This window comes from Sceloporus occidentalis, unplaced genomic scaffold (assembly GCF_023333645.1).
Source record: "Sceloporus occidentalis isolate IW3139 unplaced genomic scaffold, rSceOcc1.0.p SCAF_145, whole genome shotgun sequence".
Lineage (NCBI taxonomy): Eukaryota > Metazoa > Chordata > Lepidosauria > Squamata > Phrynosomatidae > Sceloporus > Sceloporus occidentalis.
Window position 1 is genome coordinate 632,423 of NW_028317125.1, and position 21,042 is coordinate 653,464.

At 39.8% G+C, this 21,042-nt stretch overlaps 1 protein-coding gene across 1 annotated transcript in view; it reads left to right on the forward strand.

The window, feature by feature from the left end:
- The window catches only part of LOC149280847 (homer protein homolog 3-like), a 52,275-nt gene extending 36,019 nt beyond the window's left edge, over positions 1-16,256 (forward strand). The window contains exons 6-9 of the mRNA XM_089500029.1: positions 1,083-1,239; positions 4,100-4,207; positions 5,470-5,550; positions 16,068-16,256. Coding sequence (XP_089356155.1) covers positions 1,083-1,239; positions 4,100-4,207; positions 5,470-5,550; positions 16,068-16,256 — 535 coding nt within the window. The remainder of the gene's footprint in view (positions 1-1,082; positions 1,240-4,099; positions 4,208-5,469; positions 5,551-16,067) is intronic.
- The last annotated feature ends 4,786 nt before the right edge of the window (positions 16,257-21,042 follow it).

The window sequence follows — 21,042 nt, forward strand, 5'->3', positions numbered from 1 at the left end:
CGCACTGGACCTAGCATGCAAATAATACAATATCTTTAATTCAGGGCAACAACAAAACAAGACAGTGAACCTATATTATTTTAGAGTCTTCCTGAATGAATAATATATGAATATTTGATATTAAACTCCTTCTCATTCAATTCTAAACAGTCCTCTTGGATAAATTACTCTGTTGGTTCACTGGCAACCATATACCTACATTTTACAGATGGATTTCATACTTAAGAAAACAATATAAAATTACTTATTTATGAATTATTATCAATTTGTATTACTATTTCTGATTGGTGAAATAAGTCACATAATACAAGTCACCTTCTGAATCCTGTTGTTTTAATCAAACAAGGCAATTCTGGATTATATAGAACATTTCTTATTTGCTTTTTTTGTTTAAAAAAATAAAATAAAAATTAAATTACTTGTTTCATCTGTAGCGCTTTTTGCTAGGACCTACTGGGTGTACTTGCATGCAGAGCCCTGGGGGCTGGTGGAGGGTTATTGATATAACCTTGTAATTTAGATTGTGCAATATCGTTCTTCTTAGCTTCTTTCTCAATATACGCTAAGGAGTCCCCTCTGGCTTGGAAAATGTAATAATCCTGGTAGCTACAGGTTAATGCGCAGGCACTATTATTTTTAAACCATAAGAGCCAAAAACAGTTAGACTAACAAAAAAACAACCCTAAGCAAAACCCCCAAATTTGCCAGAGCCCTCTGTCTCCAAGCACTGCTCATTAAGCATGTTTGAAAAAAAGATTTTCCTTTTAATTAGCCATTGACAGGCCATTTTCTTTAATCATAGAGTTATGTGTACTCCTTGTTTCCCTCCTTATTACTATATGCAAGTATCTGATATAATACTTCCCATGTACATTTCTTGTAACAGGTTGTGTTGAATTTTGTCTATTCTAAGTAACAAAGAAAGGTATATTTTTCTCTAAAAATAATGCATGCCTCTCTGTAGCATATATATGCCACATAGCTCAGTTCTACAAACCAGCCTACCGTATTATGTGTCCATTGACCCTTTCATGCAGGAGTGGGCTTAATCATGCATTGTTATACTACTATTGTCCATGCAGATCTGTGTGTGAGGTTCAGTGGGAAGCAGAATTCTTCAGTCTCCAGGACAATAACAACAAACTGGTGGCAGCTCTCCGAGAAGCAAATGCTAATGTTGAGAAATGGAAGAAGCAACTGGCAGGGTACCAAGAGGAAGCAGAACGGCTACGGCAACGGGTATGGAAAAGATGCATGATGAAGGCATCTAGCAGAGTCCCTCGTCTTTATTATTTCCACATGGCGCTGGGGTGCTAACAAGTTATATTATACAAACATGGGCAAGTCTCATTACAGACCATATACTTTGTGAAGGCCCCTTGTGCTTCAGTGTATGTACGGTAATGTTATTTGTGTTCCTTTCTTTTTTGAATGTGCTAGTTATGTGTCTTTTTTCCCATATTGTCAGTTAGTCATTTGGTATCTTGTATTGGTTAGATTTTTTTTGTACCACGATATTAAGAAACCATTTAAACTTTTTTTGTGTTATATTAAAAAGAGCATTTGATGTCACCATTTTTTACCAGTTCTGTATGTTTTTAGTATTTGGTTTAATTGAGAATATTGATGATTCTCAAGTATGAACCAGTCCATACTATTGTAAGTATTTGCCCTCAATAGGTCTTTCCTCAAGCCCTGTGTTTAATGAGTGCCTGTTATACCGTATTGGCTCGAATATAGGCCGCACTTTTTTCCCCCACTTTGTCTTTAAAGTGGGGGTGCGGCCTATATTTGGGGTCTAGCGCCCGACGCCCAGGACATGCAGTTCCGGGCGCCGGGCAGGGTTAGTATAGAGATCCCCCGCAGCGGTGCAGGGGACCTGCATCCTACTCCCCGATACGCTCAGACAGCCTCTCCTGCCAGCACTTTCCACGGGGGGGGGGGGTGCCGGCACGGGAGGTTGTCTAAGCTTTACCTCTGCCCCCAAGACTTACCAGAGGAGACTCCCGGATGTCTTGCGGGGCCGGCGGAGGACATCTACGCAATACGCGTAGATGTCCCCCGCCAGCCCCGCAAGACACCCGGGAGTCTCCTTTGGTAAGTCGGGGGGGCCAGAGTGGCAGCATATCCCGGGGGGGGAGAGACAGTGGCAGCATATCTCGGGGGGGGGGGAGGACAGTGGCAGCATATCTCGGGGGGGGGAGACAGAGTGGCAGCATATCTCGGGGGGGGGGAGACAGAGTGGCAGCATGTTTTTTTGGTGCTTCTTTAAAAAAGCACCAAACTTTTAGGGTGCGGCCTATATACGGGGGCGGCCTATATCCGAGCCAATACGGTATATATATAGCTCTCCAGTCATACTTATAACCCTACGTCTGAACTCGTTGGGTTTCTTCAAGATGCTCAGGAAATCCGAACCGCTCCATTTTTCCATCCATTTCAAGTCTGCTGGATTTAACCACTTGGCATATCTCCTTCCTGCCTCTTATAAAGGTGTCCGGGGGCTACCATGAACAGCATTTTTGAAACTTACTAGAGAAAAGGGTGTATTTTTGTGGCTTGCCCACAACAATATCCTATTTACACAAAACACTTGGCAAAATCCATCCTAGATCATCAATGTGCCATCACCTTTGTACCAGTACAGTTATTGGAAATAGAGAAATGCTATTTTTCTCCTTTGCTCCACTTTCCATTGCATTGTTTTGCTATGGCATTATCCTGCTTTAATCTTACATTTGCTATTAGTTTTTGCAAAACTGGTTTCTGACCCTTAATTCAAAGGCATGCAGTGTTCCGGCAAGCACTACCTTAATGGGTGTGATATAATGGAGTGGGGGTAAAACATCTCTTGTGTTAACAGCAGTATCCCTGGAACATTTAGTCTTAAATCTGTAATTATTATGCCTCGGAACTACCTGACATGCCCAGGAACTTAAAAGAACATAACGCTCCGGCCTTCTTCTCACAAATAACTTCCTGTTAAACTGTTTTAACATTTCATTTTTTAAACAAAGAACACATTTAAGTTATGTTTAAAACAAATTACTGTTATTTTGTCGAGTGGGCTGCAATTCCAAGACAGTTAGTGTGGGTTAACAGGATAAAGAGTGTGTGCTTTGTGAAAGTGGACATTCTTCAAACAGACTGACAGATGTAATAAAGGAAAAAAAAAGAAACGGCTAATCTTGATTGAGTCAAAGCTGCTGTAAAGCCTTCTTTTCAATTTCACCTGAACTCTTTAAATATGAGTGGCAACATGATTTTCAGAGTCGTATATTGATGTGTGAAATTGAATGAATATTTCAAATTTAGTGTTTATTACTGTCATTGTTCTTTCTGATATTACTCTCACCCCATTCATCATAAATCTCATTTTAAATATATATTATTTCAACTTCTGCCTGCCTCAAACAATTTTGGATTTCCTACAAAAAATTGAGCATTTTTTGGATTTAAAGAAGAAGATATCAAAATTACATTTTAATTAAACATTTAAGAATTTGGGGAATAAAAATGTAAAGTTCAAGGGCACAACATAGACCATTTTCATTGACTCTAATTGTAGTGCATGCATTCTTTTAGTTAGTTATTTTAGTTATTAAACTTCTAACCCTGGAAGCGTCTACTGTAAGCAGGCAGCATACTTAAGTACATAGCCTCAGCAGCACCCCTTTTGACTTGAAAGGGGGTTCAGCCCCCACTGAAATCAATGGGATAATGCGGTTACTGAGTTCCACACACATACAATTTTTTTGTCTGTTAAAATCTTACTACCAGCTCATAAGTGTACCTTTGCCAGAATACGAGTAACGCCTTCAAATCCCTGGTCTAACCAGTCGCCACTGAGCAGCTAAGTATAATGGAATTGCTTTTCAGACTGGGTGTGGTGCTCTTGAGATTTGGGGAAAAATAGGCCCTTCAATAGCTGTTGGATTGTACGGTAATTCATATAATTTCTAACTCAACCCAAAAGATATTCGAAATGCTTTTTTTAAATCAATTCTGGCTTTCTAGACCAGCATTTCTTGTACATTCCAAGATTGTACCTCATGTCAGTATGATCCTCATGGTTGTCTCTGTCCCCTTTTTTCTGAAGGTTACTGAGTTGGAATCTCAGGTGACCCCAAACACTACAGCAGAGCAGCAAGATGAACTCTCTGAGAGGTTACATGGGCTTGAGCTGCTTCTTAAGAGCAAGGAAGAGGTGAGATGCATTCAAGTCTAGAGATTGAGTTGTAATTATGTGTGGCAAAGAGGGTCCACAATAGTACCTTGTTTTGTTTGGGAGATATTACATTTCGAGTGTAGCCAAATGTTTCCCTTTTGCTGATGATGGCTCTCTCCACCTAATGCATCGGTTTGTCTTAGTCTATCAATTCTCGTCTCATACCCCTTGGATATATGTGTTGTATAAAGTGCTGCGTATATAAATAAAAGATAATAATAATACCATTGGTGTCTGCAAGTTGCTTGGTGATGTTTAGACCACATTTTCTCCTGAATTTGAGCTAGGACTTGGTGAGGTGTAGTGTTAATACCAGACCACAACACCAAAAGAATGTTCTTATTGACCAAGTTGTCTGTCTGAAGGGAAAGCTGTGGTTGAGGTAAGGGGGGAGTGAGGGAAGGAGGTAGAGGGAAAGGGTGGGAGTATGCATGCATGACTGTATGTATGTCACTATATTGGATGTACATTAGTATGTACATTAGTATGTTTGTAAGTGAGGATGGATGTATGTGTGTGTCTGCATAAATGTGTATGTATAAGTGTGTGAGCATTTGACAAGTTGATGTTGGAGGGGCTGGCTGCATTGTGTTTTCAGCTCCCTGGGACGGTCAGGGGAGATCAGAGGATCTCTTAAACTGCTCCATGCTCCCCACTGCCCACAAAAGATGGATAGTAGGGCAGCTACTTGGTAACAGTAGCTACAAACCAGGACCATGCCGCAATATCCAGGATTGTTAAGAGGTATAATATTTTTACTTAAAACAGGCTGCTTAAAAAAGAAATAGCCATATATTTCAACCTGTCTGCCATAATAACCCTAAGCCTAATTTTGGACACATGCAGCCATTTTGTTTTTTTCTAACACAGCTTTGTGTACAGCTGACATTGTCTACTGCCAAACCCAGTGACTGCCAAAAGCTCAGAGTTACGATTGGACAGACCTGCTCTAATATAGTACCCTTTACATGCTCCGCTGAGAGACCGTTCCACCTGTTTCACATTACACCATTGACAAGCCCTGCGTCTACATACTTTGTAGGCTTTAAATGCCCGGGATATATTTATCACATTACCATTGCTTTTGACAAATCATACCTCTGTTGATTTGTGTGGAATCCTAAAATGATAGGTCACATATACATTATAGGTCGCATTATAGTACATGCTATACGGTTTCAAAAGATCAAAACGACCTGGCATAGTAAAAAAGCTTTATTTATGTTTCATTTTGTCTACAGGAAATTCTCCTGCTCAAAGGACAGAGGCCAGACCTTGTGGAGCTGGAGAGTGAGAGAGATGAACTTCTAAAAAGACTAGAGGTAGTTGGCTTATACACTCTGTTATGTTTCACCACAGTCCGGTTTATTGTTTCCCTTCCATTTATGTTAGCTAACAAAACAAATTACAGATTACGTTTTTTTTTGCTGTCCTTATAGCTATGGAATAGAATTTCTAATGGAAGAAATCCCCACTCCTCTTATACGCATCACAAAACTGAATGGAACCACCTATGAAACCAGATCAAGATTTGGTCTATCTGTAGTGAAAGCATAAGGAACATATTTTATTTATTTCCTTTGTAATTTGTAACTCAGCCTCAAACTCATGGTTTAGTGAATAAACTCCTTTATGTATGACTCTAGCTGTCTGCAATTGATATAGTGTATGAGACTGCACTTTTTTTTGGATTGTTTTACTGAAGGCTTGGAAATGGGTGGTAAAAACTAATGTAAATATTAGGAAGAACAGAATAATGAGCATCTGATGCTCACTCAGGAACAAACTCCTAAATTGTTCAATACCGTCGACCACTTGGAGGATAGGTTACATGTATACCTTCATGGAAACTTTGGTCCACAAGTATAATAGAAGTAAATGAAATAATGCACGTAGTGTTGAAATAAGAGCTGATTGTTGTTTTTATTGGTCAAAAGTTAACCTGTTTGTTCCAGCTATGATGAGGGCTCAAGTTATGGATGAGATTAACTAGTAATGGGATTAGGAACTCAACACTGCTAATGCAGCATGTCTCATTTTTTCACTGGCTTTACTATAGATCCATAATATTACTGTGCTGCCAGTACCAGGCAAGGTGGATGAGACCATATAAATGTGTGTGGTTGAATATCTCTTGGGTCCTGCTTCGCCTATTACCTCTAATGCAGTGGTCACCATCCCAGTCCTCAGGGTGGGATCAGTTGGGAGATTCATAAAAATCTAGGCTATTGGTGCATCTTCAGGACTTGGTTGGACACTAGCTGATGGGAGGACAGCTTCAGTCATTGCTAGACATGGATTTCAGTCACGTCATGGAGCAAGCAAAGATGAAACATGAAAACTAGGGACTAACACCAGAAAAAAGTTTGATTTTGATCTGTTTAGTAAATGCTTTTATATTTAAATTCACTAACATTAATCTGTTATACACAAAATAGCTTGCACAGGTTAGGAGAAATATAAACCGGTGAATTTTTCCAAACAATAATATGTTGTGATCACGTACATTCTCGAGAAGTTCTTGCAGGCAAGGCATTGTAACAGGTCAAAAGAACATTGATACACTTTGATAGATATTTACCATATATATATATATAGATAATATATATATATATATATGTATATAATAACAAACTACTACAAGGAAGTGAAACAAGTAACTCTTGAGCGGTGTGCCTGCTATGTCTGCAGGGGTAAAGTAACATATGCACCTGCTAAATTTAAAAATAATTAATTAATACTCCCTTCAAAATGTTTTCATAGTGTGTTTTAAAATTCTTATTTCATTATATCCCTGAACTTTTACCAACAAAAAGTTTCCCAGGAGCTACTTGTAATACCGACCAGCCAGATCAGTAATGAAGTTGAGTTTATATTTATGGGATAACTATGATAGCAGTTAGTGACATACTAAAAAGACAGACAGATAAGAGATAGACCTAGTAATTTGAATGAGCAAAGTCTAATGATTAATAAATACTAAATAATAGGTAAGTAACTGTTCCACCCGGCTTCCATTCCTATTAATGCCGTACCCAGCAGATCAAATGAAAGACCACCATGAAAGGTCCTCCAAAACACTAATGGTATACAGAACAGACTTTGCTTACTGCTGGTTTTGATTGAATATAGACCTATTTTATTCTGGTAACTATAGCAACTAATTGTGAATTTTTCAAAGTTAGATATTTCAATATAGTGTCAGGCAGGCCCTTGTGGAGGAGCAAACCATTCATTTTATCTATGTCAATAGTTTCCGTTCAAAGATAACCTGAGGGGAAAATTGTACAACTATTAAGTGTGAATCAACAAACCATATGTAAAATTTGAATTACTTTCATAGTAAAGGTATCTATTTATGTACCTTGTCATTACATTGTTTGCATGTTATTGGTGATTTTTCTTCTGAAGTCACTGTAGTGTTGTTGTTGTCAATAGCACTGGCCTGACATGGGGTCAGCTCAATTTGTCAGCTTCACTGTAGTGTCTCTGCGTTTCTCTGGTAGGGATGATTCTATTTTATGAGTAAATAACAAATCAATTAAAAGCAAGGGCAAAATGATGCTGTAGAAGCCTCACTTTTTGGTAAATAAGTCATTTCATATTGTCCATCTTAAAATCAGTTTAGGATTATGATAGGCCTTCTTCATCCCATGCTTAAACACTATATTACTAAAATTATATGGACAATTGATAATCACACCTATATAAGCTTATTGGATATCTAATTTTAAAAGATGGGCATTATTATGGAGTTGACCCCCCTCCCCCGGCATGTCTTACAGCCTCCATCCTTCTGGGAAGGCTTTCCACAAAATTTTAGTGTGTATGTGTAGAATTTGTCAAAAAGAGCATTTGTGAGGTCAGGTCCTGATGTTGAACAAAAAGGCCTGGCTCACATTTGGCTTTCCAGTTCATCCCAAAGGTGTTCATTAAGGTCAGGGCTCTGTGGAAGCCACTCAAGTTCCTCCACACCAAACTCATCAAACCATATATTTATGGACTTTGCTGTAGCATTATCATTCACTGAAACTAAGAGGCTTAGCCCAAAGCCAAAAAAAAGCCCCTTGTTATTAAACATTACAGTAGGCACTATGCGTTTTTGGTAGGTAATGTTCTCCTGGCATCAACCAAACCCAGATTTTTCCAGCAGATTTGCAGATAGTGAAATATTCATCACTCAAGAGAAGACATTTGCACTTACAGTGAACCAGGGCAGATCCAGCGGGCAGAGATTTTGTGGCAAAAGGGACATCCTATGACAGTGCTAAATTTAAAGTCACTGAGCGCCAGTCTACTGCCAGTGTTGTCTATGGAGATATCATGTCCGTGTGACTGAAACCCCTAAACTCAATAATGGGAGGGGGTGTCCAGATACTTTTGGTCGTATAGTGTATATACACACAGAGTTGTTAATACATTTAGCAGAATTTTTTTTATTTATGTGAAAAGTCCAGTGATATATTGAGATTGGCCGGTGACCTAAGGTTTCACAAGGATACGCAGTGTTGGGTAAAAATATTATGAGGGCTTTCCTATAGTTTGTCACCTCATCATCAGATAGCATCTTACTTTTTTTTTTCATTCTCGTTATCTCTGTTATCATCCCTGTCATTATGTCTGTGTGTTTGCTTTCACCATTGTGTGTCTTTCCTTAACACTGCCTATAGGTTTGTCTTGTAGCACATATATATTATGACCAGGAATCAATAGTGTGGACTGTATTTATTTCCAGAAATATAGTATCCCTTCCTAACTAATACATAAACTGTAGTGGAAGGGCTAAAAAAAGTTCCCCTGAGGGTACCTAAATGTGTATATTCTAGGTACAAGTGTGTGCTCTGTACATACATATTTATCTGTCTCTGTCTGCTAGGGCATCGATGTGTAACTGTGATTTGTGTCTCCTGTTTGCTCTGGATTCTTACTGCAAGTGTGCTTGTGGTTTCCATGGAAATCCTTTGCCCCAATGCTTTGTTGAAGGATAAAGAAAAATCTCCCTGTTATTTCTGTATATCTAGTGAAAAAGTCAGAGTGGAGGGGGAGCAGACACTGCATGAGACCAGCTGGATCTTCTGCGTGATTACTATGAGCGAGGATATCCTATTATCTCGCCCTGTGCACAGCACAGTATGGTATTCCCTGAGAAACTATAGATCTCTTGGAAGCTAAAAAGAAAAAGTCAGCCTTTGTCCATAACTTTGTGCATGGAGAAGGTCATCTCTCCTGTAGTTAAACCTACCTTTAATATTGGCATCTTATTCTCTGCTATAATAACAATTTATTTGTATAAGATAACATAGGAAATAATTATATGAACATCAAAATATTTAAATACAGAACACTTCTGACTACGGCTGGAAGAGAGTTTCAGAAAGATGGTACTCTGCGCATGAAAGCTCCAGAAGGATTCTGGGTGCTGTAAGCTCTGCGAGGACTCTACAGTTCTCTCTCTTTTTATGCAGATGCATCTTGTCATGTTATAAAACATTTACAGAGAAGCACACTAGAGGTCTGTTCTGCTGTTGCGCTCTCACATTTTAACCATATCCCACACTTCTCAGCTTCCAGGTTTATATCTTTAGGAACACATCGCCGTGCATGTGTGAGTTTAGCCATTAAGCATGTAGAATTATACACAATAATATAATAAATCTATGTTTACTATGTAATGGGTTGGTTAAGATGTGTTTAACATTACGTACTGGGTGTTACGATATCACAGGTTTCCCTGTCCATATTATGGAATTACATTATTTAATGTAATAGGTACATAACACCCTGTGCTCGCTTCCGATTTTGGAATTGTACCTGCGCAGATCCCGCTATCATGATACTGGTTAGGACATCTGGCAGTTGAGTCTGTTTAACCAAACTGAACCGATGCTAACGATGATTTTGAATAAGCATGTTGGGTATTCTTCCTTAATACGTACGCATCCAACTAAAGTCTGAGAGTTACCACTTATAGGAAAATGTAATAAATAAACGCAGTGTATAGTAACGAAGAGTATATGTAACTGGTCGTAGCAGAAATATACAAGAGTTTTACCAGCTATATCTTTCCACTGAAGAGATCTTTTTATAGGGAGTGTTTTGATTTGGTTTAAAATGCAATTTTTTTCTGCACGTCTCAGATGCATTTCCTCTTTGCTGTTGAACACAGTAAAGCAGATATGTTGACCTTGATCATTTCTTTATGGCTGTGACTTAACAAGCATATGCTGAAAACCCAGTTTGTCACGGCTAATGTGATTAATAAACAAACAGTTTGTTAGCGTGAAGAACACCGATGACCTCAGTGTGTGCACACATATTAGAAACTGCTACCAGATAAATAATGCCTCATATTTGTAATGTATGGTCCTTTAAAGGAAAACTATTTGTTCAGGATACAGTAATAGAATATTTTGGATATTGATTTATTTACGATTTCTGTTCTATGTCTCCTTAAGTCTTTGTGCGAGTTCAGTACTGGGTATGAACAGTAAACCTTGTAATGTAGCATTGGTTAATTGCATATAAGGATTACTTGGTTTGTATAAGTTTCACTTCTGCTATAAGTGGTGTAGTTACCTTAGCAACCAGCAGGATCTTCTGATATCTGCCAGAATTGCTTTTTGTGTATAAACCAGATATTGTAGTTTGGCATGAATAAAGGTCTTGATCTACTTAGTCAAAGAAATAATTGCACATTCCAATAACAGGGCTGCACAACTCCAGTCTTTGAAGCCAGGAGTGCTGTGTGTCCTTGCCTGAAAACAAGTAGTTTAACCCCTTTGTGACAGTGGCTCAAAAAATATTGAGAATTGAGTAAAAAATGTATAAAAATATTCTACTCATCTACAAAAGCTAATGAAAAAAAAACTGATAAATATAATCTACTTTTTGTCCTGAGTTTAGGAATACCGAATGTTTTTATGGTTTTTTTTTTGTTGTTGTAGGGTAGGCAAGTACAAGTAGCATATTGCCATCTTTGAAGCCAATTAATTTAATTCACCCACATCAAGCCATATATTTTTGAAAACTAGACACCCCCTGGGTGTTTGGGAGGTAAAGGCCCACATTTGGGACATGGGCAATTCACTTTTTCAACTTGGAATTTTGACATGTGTTCATTCTGCCCACATGTCCTATTTGGGACATCTTTGAAGCCAGTCATCTTTAAAGCTCTGGGAAACCTCCCCAGACAACACACAAAGGTCCAGGCAGATATTTCCTCACTTGGCTCTTCCAGGCCTTTCCTTGCCCTGTGTGCAAAGGGGAACTTCCTCTTCCCACCACAGTCTCTCTGAATGTCAGGCTCCAGGGGGCTTTAATGCCCAGCACCTGTGCCTGATGCAGGCCACATAGGAATCCTGGACTGCATCCTGCAGGCCTCTTGTACAAACCGGCATGGATTTTACACTGAAAGGGTGAATGGAGCATTGGCCCACCCTACTCTCCAGTTGCTCCACCCCAGGGACCCAAATGCATGACTTGTATAGCACCTGCACCCAAATGCCAAACAAATCATCTCCCTGGGTTTTACAGCATCACAACACATAATGCTGAATTTAGTTACAAAAGAAGTAAACTCAGCAAAGTAGGTAGATCAGAACCTGTAAGCATTGTAATGATTAGTGTATGAAATTGTCAAAGCTTCCCTTATACATTCAAAGGAGGGATGGGGGGAAGTAGACTCTCACACTATCCTCTTCTGCAAGATAGTAACTGGAAAACTCCTACAACCTCTGTTTTCTCAACAATTATTGCCTCGAAAACTCCTGTTCATGCCTCATACTAACCGCAAGTAATTGATCTGTGATCGATTTCACAGAAACTGCATTCACTCAATTTACTTATCTGCCTTATTTACACTATAGACCAATCAGCCATACCATTATGACCACCTGCCTAATGTTGTGTAGGTCCCCCTTTTGCCACCAAAACAGCCCTGACCCGTGGACTCCACTGGACCTCGGAAGGTGTGCTGTGGTATCTGGCACCAAGATGTTAACAGCAGATCCTTTAAGTCCTGTAAGTGTCGAAGTAGGGCCCCATGGATCTGACTTGTTTGTCCAGCACATCCCAGAGATGCTCAATTCGATTGAGATTTGGGAAATTTGGAGGCTAAGTCAACACCTTGAATTCGTTGCTGTGTTCCTCAAACCATTCCTGAACTATTTTTGCTTTGTGGCACCTAGGAGGGGGTTTTATGTGTGGTGTGCTACTCTCCATCGGGTCAGGACTGGACAGAGACCTCTATGGCTAGTATTTGCACTTACCTCCAGTTTTAAACTGATTTTTGGCCAGAAGTCAGTGAACCACCTATACTTACCATCTTCCCCACAGACTACAATAGTGACCCCCTGCTGGGCTAAGGGCAGGAATTCATTCAGCGGTCAGAGTAGCGGAGGAAGCAGACATTAGCTCATATTCCCATTCGGGGTACCAAGATCCATTAAAGCTCCATGGTCCAGTTCTTATGCTCACGTGCCCATTGTAGATGCTTTTGGCAGTGGACAGGGGTCAGCATGGGTACCCTGACTGGTCTGTGGATACGCAGCCCCATACGCAACATGCATCAATGAGACTTGGCCGCCAAAAGTTTACCGCTTTTCCTTCCTTGAACCACTTTTCATGGGTACTGACCACTGCAGACCGGGAACACCCCCAAGAGCTGCGGTTTTGGAGACGCCCTGACCCAGGGCATTACAATTTTGCCCTTGTCAAAGTCACTCAGCTCTTTACGCTTGCCCATTTTTCCTGCTTCTAACACATCAACACATGCTGCCTAATATATCCCACCCACTGACAGGTGCCATGATAACAAGATTATCAGTGTTATTCACTTGACATGTCACTGGTCAAGCTATGGCTGATCGGTGTATGTTCAATAGTGAAAGAATAGTTGCATGCAATGTTAGGGTTAATTCATAATCACTGTTACTCAGCATGCACTATGAAACTGAATTTTATTCCAGTATGATATCACAGATAACTTAAAACAGAAAATATGTATGACTAGGACTTTTAGGACACAGATGTAGTATGTGGGGGTGATCAAGTTTTACATCAACAATGTATTATACATTGCATGCGTGGGAAGAAGGTGAATGGGTCCCCCTATCATGTGCGGTTAAGAGAGGGCCTTGTTACTCAATAAAATATTTATTTAAAAAAAGAGAGGGCCTTGTTTTGTATCGTGTGTGGGGGAGATCAGTTTGCCCTGCATAACGTGTGGGGACAGAAAGCCTGGTTCAGCCTAATCATGCAAATGTGTGTTTGTGGATGTGCATTGCGGTGTGGACAATGGGCATGATGTAGCAGTTGTACATTCCGCACATTTAGACATGCTACAGAAGTCCTTTTCACCTTCTGTAAAAAAAAAAAAAAAAAAAAAAAAAAGTTAATGGAAATATATTATGGTTGGGACAGAGGTTGAGAAGTTAAAAAGCAAAAATGTATAATGTCTAGGGCTGCAACTAACGATTATTTTCATAATTAACGATTAGTCGGCTGATTATTTTTTCGATTAATCAGATAAAAAAATAAATGTACATTTTTCGTTTATTTAAAATAACTGGATGTTAAAAACATACAGCAGAATAAAAAATATGCCACTCTGCCCTCCACAGGTATGCCTTATATCCCCTAAATGCCTTAAACCCCCCTGATATGCCACTGTGCCCTCTGATATGCCTTTTACCCCAGTATGCCTTATACCCCCTGATATGCCACTCTGCCCACCCCAGATATGCTTTATACCCCAGATATGCCACTGTGCACTCCCAAAAATGCCACTGTGCCCTCCCAAATATGCCTTATACCCCCTATATGCCACTGCCCCCCGAGACTTGGCACCATAGTCCTTTGTGTCGAGTCGGGGTAGCTGGTGGAGGTCTGCGCGATGCACTTAGACAAACCTCTGCTGCTGGCCGGCACTTTCACCGGAACTTCTATGGTGGAGCACCGGAAGGTCATGTCACGCTGGTGCTACCCTTCATAATGCTTCGTGAATACAGTGAGTCGACATATTATACTCTCTGCAAATACCATTCGTACTAGAGCTGTTAAGGACAGTAATGCAAATCTGTCAAGGTTGGGCATTGTCTTGTATCAGTTATTGTTGGGCTATAGTCCCATCACACGTAGCTAGCTTGATTGTGTAGGATGTAGTGTAACCAATGATATATATATATATATATATATATATATATATATATAAATATTTTTATAGGATTTCCTGGGCTAATGTAACCATACTATTAATCTATTAAGTACTTCCATTAAGTACTTCAGATACACTCGCAGGTAAACGCATGTACTTGAAATTGAGCAACTACTATTTTTGGATTCAATTAAGTGGTTGACTATTTGCAAAGTGTAATTTGTTTACATGGGGAGAGTACTTTTTAGCTAGAAAATATATTTTTTTAAAATAATCATTTTATACTTATACTTTATAATGATTGTTTGACAATTAACGCTTCCCAATGCCATACAACTGTTGAAGCTTTACCTTGAGAAATATACTATATGACTAAAAGTATGTGGACAACCTTAATTATTTAGTTTGGGTGTTTCAGCCACACTTATTGCTAACAGGTGTGTAAATTCAAGCACACAAGCAGCCGTTTCCATAAATAAACATTGGCAGTAGAAGACCTCAGTGACTTCAAACATGGAACTGTCATAGGTTTCCACCTGTGCCACAGTTTATGAAATGTGTGCCCTCCCCAGTACACTGGAAGCGCTATTAGAACTAGGAGTAACAACAGCTCAGCCAAGAAGCGGTACACCACACATACACACACTTGTGGAGAGGGACTGCTGAGTGCTCACTACATAGTCCCAAACTGCTGGAAACAGCATCAGCAGCAGAAACACTTTGTGTCGGGAGCTTCATGAGATGGGTTTCCATGGCTGAGCAGCTGCACATAAGCCGAAGATCGCTATGGACATTGTCAAGAATCCATTGTCCAATGTGCACCGCCACTGGACTCTGGGCCAGTGAAAATGTGTTCTCGGGCTTCACTATGTGATGGAAGAATCTGGGTTTGGCAGGTACCAGGAGACTGCTACCTACTGGTCTGCATAGTGCCTATTGTAGAGTTTGGTGATGGAGGGATAATGGTTTGGAGCAGTTTTCAAGGTTTGGGCTAGGACCCTTAGTCCTAGTAAGGGGTAATGTTACTTCTCCAGTATACGAAGACATTTTAGACGATTGTATGTTTGCACCTGTGAAAAAAAAAGCAAGGTCCATAAAGACGTGGTTTGATGAGTTTGATATTGAGGAAGTCAAGTGGCCTGCACATAGCTCTGACCTTAACCCCACTGAACACCTTTGGGATGAAATGGAACGCCAGTTGCGAGCCAGGCCTTTTCATCCAACATCAGTGCCTGGCCTCACAAACGCTCTCTGGTGGAATTGCCATAAATTCCCACAAAAATATTACAAAATCTTGTATTAACCTTTTCCAGAAGAATGGAGACAGTTATAGCTGCAAGTAAATACTAATGGAATGGCAAGAAATTGGTGAACCATGGTCTCTCTTTTTCTGTTATGATATTAATTGTATCATTTTGGATATATACTTTTTCTACATCATATTTTTATATATATGGGATCAAGTTTCAGAATCAAAGATATTTTTTATATTATACGTTTATTTGATTACTTCTGTTTTCATGGAGTGCCTTTTTCTGATTAACTTTAAAGGTTAACTTTGAATGAGAATGTGTTAAAATTAGTCAGAGATAAGATCTGCTGTTAAATGTTTTGCGCTGGAAGGTGGGGTGGCTTTCTTTCATGTGAGTATCCACGCTACATTAACTTTACTTTGTATGTTGACAGGAACTGGAAGCAAGAAATCAGGAATTAGAGAAGGAAGTTCATAAGGCGGAGGAGCAACTCAAAGAATCACAAGAGGAAAGAGGCCGGGTACGAGAAGAGATCAACAGAGCAGGGGATGAACTGGATATAAAAATCTGCCAACTGAACGAGCTACGTCTGGGACTCTCCCAGCTCCTTGAGAGTAACTGAGAGAGCCACAAAGTTTGGGCGCTGAGAACTATTGATTGTTGTTCTAGGTTGTTAGATTTTTGGGTGACTAAAAGACTGTTTATTAGTTGTCATGGAAAATGATGGGGTTATTGGGGACTATAACAAAAGGGGTAACACTTAAATGTGTTTACTGGCTCTGTGTCCATAAATAATGTTAGTCTTCTAGTCCAGCTGTAGCCTTAGCAAAGTCAGGTATACCCCCACTTCAGAGACCTGCACCGCTCTTCTAAGCCGTCTTTCCACTGCAGACATAGTCGGAAATAGACTTTATTTTCTGTGATTTGTAGTGATTTACAACCAGGAGCAAAAGCCATTTACTAAAACCAAATGATATATCTGGATTGTGCAGCAGAGGTGAGCAATGGTACTGTTCTCTAGCTTTCAGTCTGTATTTCCTACCCAGGTTACAGAGGTAAGCGTTGTATAACCACTGTATACTCCCACATTGTAGACTAACAGCTAAAACTTTGGAGCCATATACTCAATTATGACATAATGCAACCAACACTGTAAATGCCTTAATAAATAAAAATGTACTGAGGAAGTTGAAAGGCCTGTGTCCTGGAGACACATCACCAATCTGCAAAATGTGAAATTTCAGGAATACCTATATTAGTGTCTGTCTCTTATTGGCCCGTCTTTTCAATAAGACTGTCTAAAGTAACATTTGATCCCCCACTAACATTTCACATCCGTATAAGAATTCTTGTCATGATCTTCAGAAGGGATGCCATTTATGCAGTCTATGTCACAAGGAATATCCTGATTTAAATGTTCCATATTACTCTTTAAATTAAGATTGAGATGGATTCCTTCCCGTCTACAATATTCAAGCCGAATGCCCCGCTTTCCACCCTAACTGTGGTTTACCAAGTCATCTTTCAAGAAGGGTGTTTTGTTACTTGTGGCTGTAATTTACTTGGCAATTCCAAATGTATGTAGGACCATGGAACCTAACAGTGAACATGTGTACTTAAGTATCATGTACTTCAGTTTGTGAGAAGAACAATTGTACCCAAACTGAAGATGTGCTCCTTGGAAGGGCAGTCAGGAATTTATCAGTTGCTGTATAAATTCACATGAGCCATTCTAAAGAAGTCCTCCACGTCTATATGAAACAAAGAAATAACAACAGGGTGTATCACACATATTTCCTCAGAAGGTACTTTCCCTTTTAAACTACTTCTAGTGGGTCCATCGATTTGGACTCCGTATCTCAGGAATGGAAAATGACCTACGGGATATTGCGAATCAATGGAGATAAGAAATGGGTTATGTCAAGGTGTTTTTGAGATTTGGTAACTAGTTGGAATCTATCATGTTTTGCTTTTTTGTTCAAATCACAGCAGGATCACTTAAGATCAAGGGAAACACCAAAGCTGTTTTGTCCATGTTTTACTGGGCACCTGTCAACTATTTGAGCCACATAGAAGCAACACAGACAGGGCTGCCATTGAACTTTTTGGGGCCCAGTATTATTTTAGGGCATGTGTCCTATTCTGTCAAGGCCCATCATGTCAAAAAGAAAAAAAACACCCCAGTTCCCCAGGAGCCTTCATGTTAAAGAAGTACAGCTCACTTTGGCTTATAGAAGGCTTTTGCTTTAAGCCCCTACCAATGGGTTTTAAGTGGAGGATGCTAGTGTGGGCTTTTGCAGGTATATTGCCTGTACCCCCTAGATAGCAGCCTCTGGTTTTCTCTTTACACAGAGATGCTTTCTTATGATAGACACAAAGGGTTTATTCACTATAGCAGGAAAGTTGCCGTTTCATCACTCTGACTTCTTCACCCCCAGTGAGTTCTGCTTTGTGCATACCCTGTATTTAAATCAGCGACATTGCTTGAAAGTGACCTTAGTGATTGAGCAATACATACACAGGGCCAGCTCAGCCCTCTTGACAGAAAATTTTGCTAGTAATGGCCCATTACAGTTACAGTAGACAGGCCAGTTTTCAGGAAAGTTGTGGTTTCAAGTGAATTCTGCCCTGTCTACTTTCATTTTAGCAAATAACCCCCATTCAGGTTAAAGCATTCTGACCACGACTTGTCTGTTATGGTGGTCTTCATGTCTTTTCCAGAGAAGGCACACATTCAGAGAAATCATTCCCATGAATCTTAAATATATCTTAAAACTGCAGCACAATTAAGGTGTAGTGTGTTGTGGTTTGAAGGCATACAGTTTGGAACAATTTAATGCTAGATAACATATAGTATGTACATTATGGTTGCATATGGATGTCGTTACATCTGCTGTTCAGGTACAATCTACACAGAAGGAAATTGGTTAATAGTGAGCCATTATTTTTTTTTTTAAGACCTAGGCACCGTCGAAGAGTTTGTGTTTCAGGGGAAAACATTTCCTTATTTTTAACGAAATTCGTATGTCTTCTGTTAGGGCGAAATTAGTCCAACATTTTCATTTCGAATCCCATTTTGTCCGTCTGGGTTGTCATGGAAACAAGAAATAAACGTGTATAAATTGTTGAATTAAAATGGCAAGATTCTCCTCACCTTAGTGTAGTTAAAAAGGCAGCCACGGCCACGAACGAACGAAGATTTTCATATTGAGCGCATTTGTTTCTCGTTTCTTCCGTCCAATGTTGCATTCATTTGTTCGTTATTAGGACAAATGGACAAAACGATAAAATTTCGTCATGAAACCTAGTTTTTTTTCTTTTATAAAAGCACACATATAATTTGGTACGTCCCTTATTTATCTTTCAGAACATGAACATGGAAAACTGGTAAAACACTTTAAAGCTGTTTAAAACTTTTTGAAAGACTTTTTCAATTTTAATAAAGCTTTGCAGCTTTGTTAAATTCATGTGTCTGACTCTTGTTTATCAATTTCTAAATTTTGAGTCTTTTGTGAGCTTGTCTGATGCACAGCCGATTCACATATTGGTATGGTAGCAGGCCTAAATGGGAAAACCTACATCACTTTAACCCCTTCGACAGTTGACCTGCCAGAGACTTCCCGTTGGCGACAATTGACATGCCTGGCATGTCATGACTTTAAACAGGTGTAGAAAGCGATCTACAATCACTTTCTTCACCTAAACGGTGTTGCTGTAATGCCTTGCTGTCAAGGCATTTAGCAACACTGAGATCTGCAGCAGGGGCCCCGTGTGGCCCCTCCCCAGAAATAAACATCTGTCATATATTGTATGGCAAGCGAAAATGGTGTCGCTGAACTGCCTCGATAGCGAGTCGCTGCTGCGGAAAGCGGTCACAAGAGCCAATACGAGAGATTTTGTCTTTTGCAAGATGTCGGCGTCCTTTAAAAAAAGAATCGGAGAACTGAGAATTCAGGTTGAATACAGGTACTGCATTCAACCATGCAAGTCAATGGAGCCCAACTTTCTAATCACATTGTCATTAGTAAAACAAAATAAAGAAAATAAAAACAGTTTTGTTTTTCCTTAATATTTCACTCTTTCTATTCACTAATTCCACTGCCAGACTTGGGTTTGCTTTCAATTTGCCGACTCGTAAAAGTTAAAAGGAAATTGGGAAAGGGAAATCTTTTTCTTTGTCTATCCCTTAGCAACACAGGTGAGAATCTCTCATCTGAGGTAGGACAAGAAGAGCAGAACTATAAAAGAGACCTCCCCTCAAGCATATCCAGTGTATTAACAAAGACAAAAAAAAAATGTACTGCCAAGTGATAGACTAGGATATGTAATTCCCTGTATATATTCAATTTTCATGTCAATCTTGGCAGCACAGGTGCAGCAAAGAGGAAGCGTCTAGTCTGGAAGAGTCTGCACAAGTTCTCTATGGCAGAAGGGGAAAGGCCTGCCGGCTTACTGGAGCCTACTCCGGACCCGACCCTGAAGATCAGGAACCTAGGAAGAAGGCGACAGCTTACTCCAGAGCCTGAAATGTAAGAGGGATTGCCTGAAGCAAAATGCCCCCACCAGGAAGGGTATGTCAGACGGCAAAGATGTCGCCCAGGTAGGGCAGGAAGGACACCGTGTATGCGGGAGGGGAGGTATCTTTTTATAGTTCTGCTCTAGCGCAGATGGGAGGAGATTCGTCACCTGTGCTGCCAGCAATGTTCTGATTACTTCTCCTTCCAGCTTGCGATCCAAGTAAATATATATATATTTTAAATACACATCCGTTTTCCCTGGCGCAAAACACACTTGTGTTAATAAACCTCTGTGTAAGTATCTGTACTGGATGCTCATGCACAAATATCAAATACATGATCAAGAATTTAGGAACAATCTCATCAACACTTATTTTTACATTTCTATAGATACGAAGTGTAACCTAATTAAGCATCCTTGCATGGTGCACCACCTAAAATTATGTAGAGCTCAGGTCTACTGTGTCTGTAGAAGTTTATATGCTACCAACGCAGATCCGTTTCTTTTATTAAGTTTTGCTTCATTCAAGACCCTTCAGGGACTTCATTCACACAAAAGAAAATTACATTATGCTCATATAATGCACATATTTAGAAAAAAAATACTCTCAAGATGGATAGAGGCCGCATTCTACTTTGTGTACATCATCAGTGACATTTAGGTTAATTAATTTGGCATCTCCACAAAACAGCCCCATCAGGAGCCAAATCACGGCCTAGGTATGGTTGTTCCGTAACCCAACTTATGGCGCTAAGAAAATATAGGCCTGTTCCTCTTGATTGCAATGGTTCAAGAAGAATGGCTTTTTATGCAGCTGCTTAAGTCTAACAAATGAGCTGGTGGCATTGGAAGGGGCTCAATCTTTGGTTCGTGATCTCCAACAGAGAGGC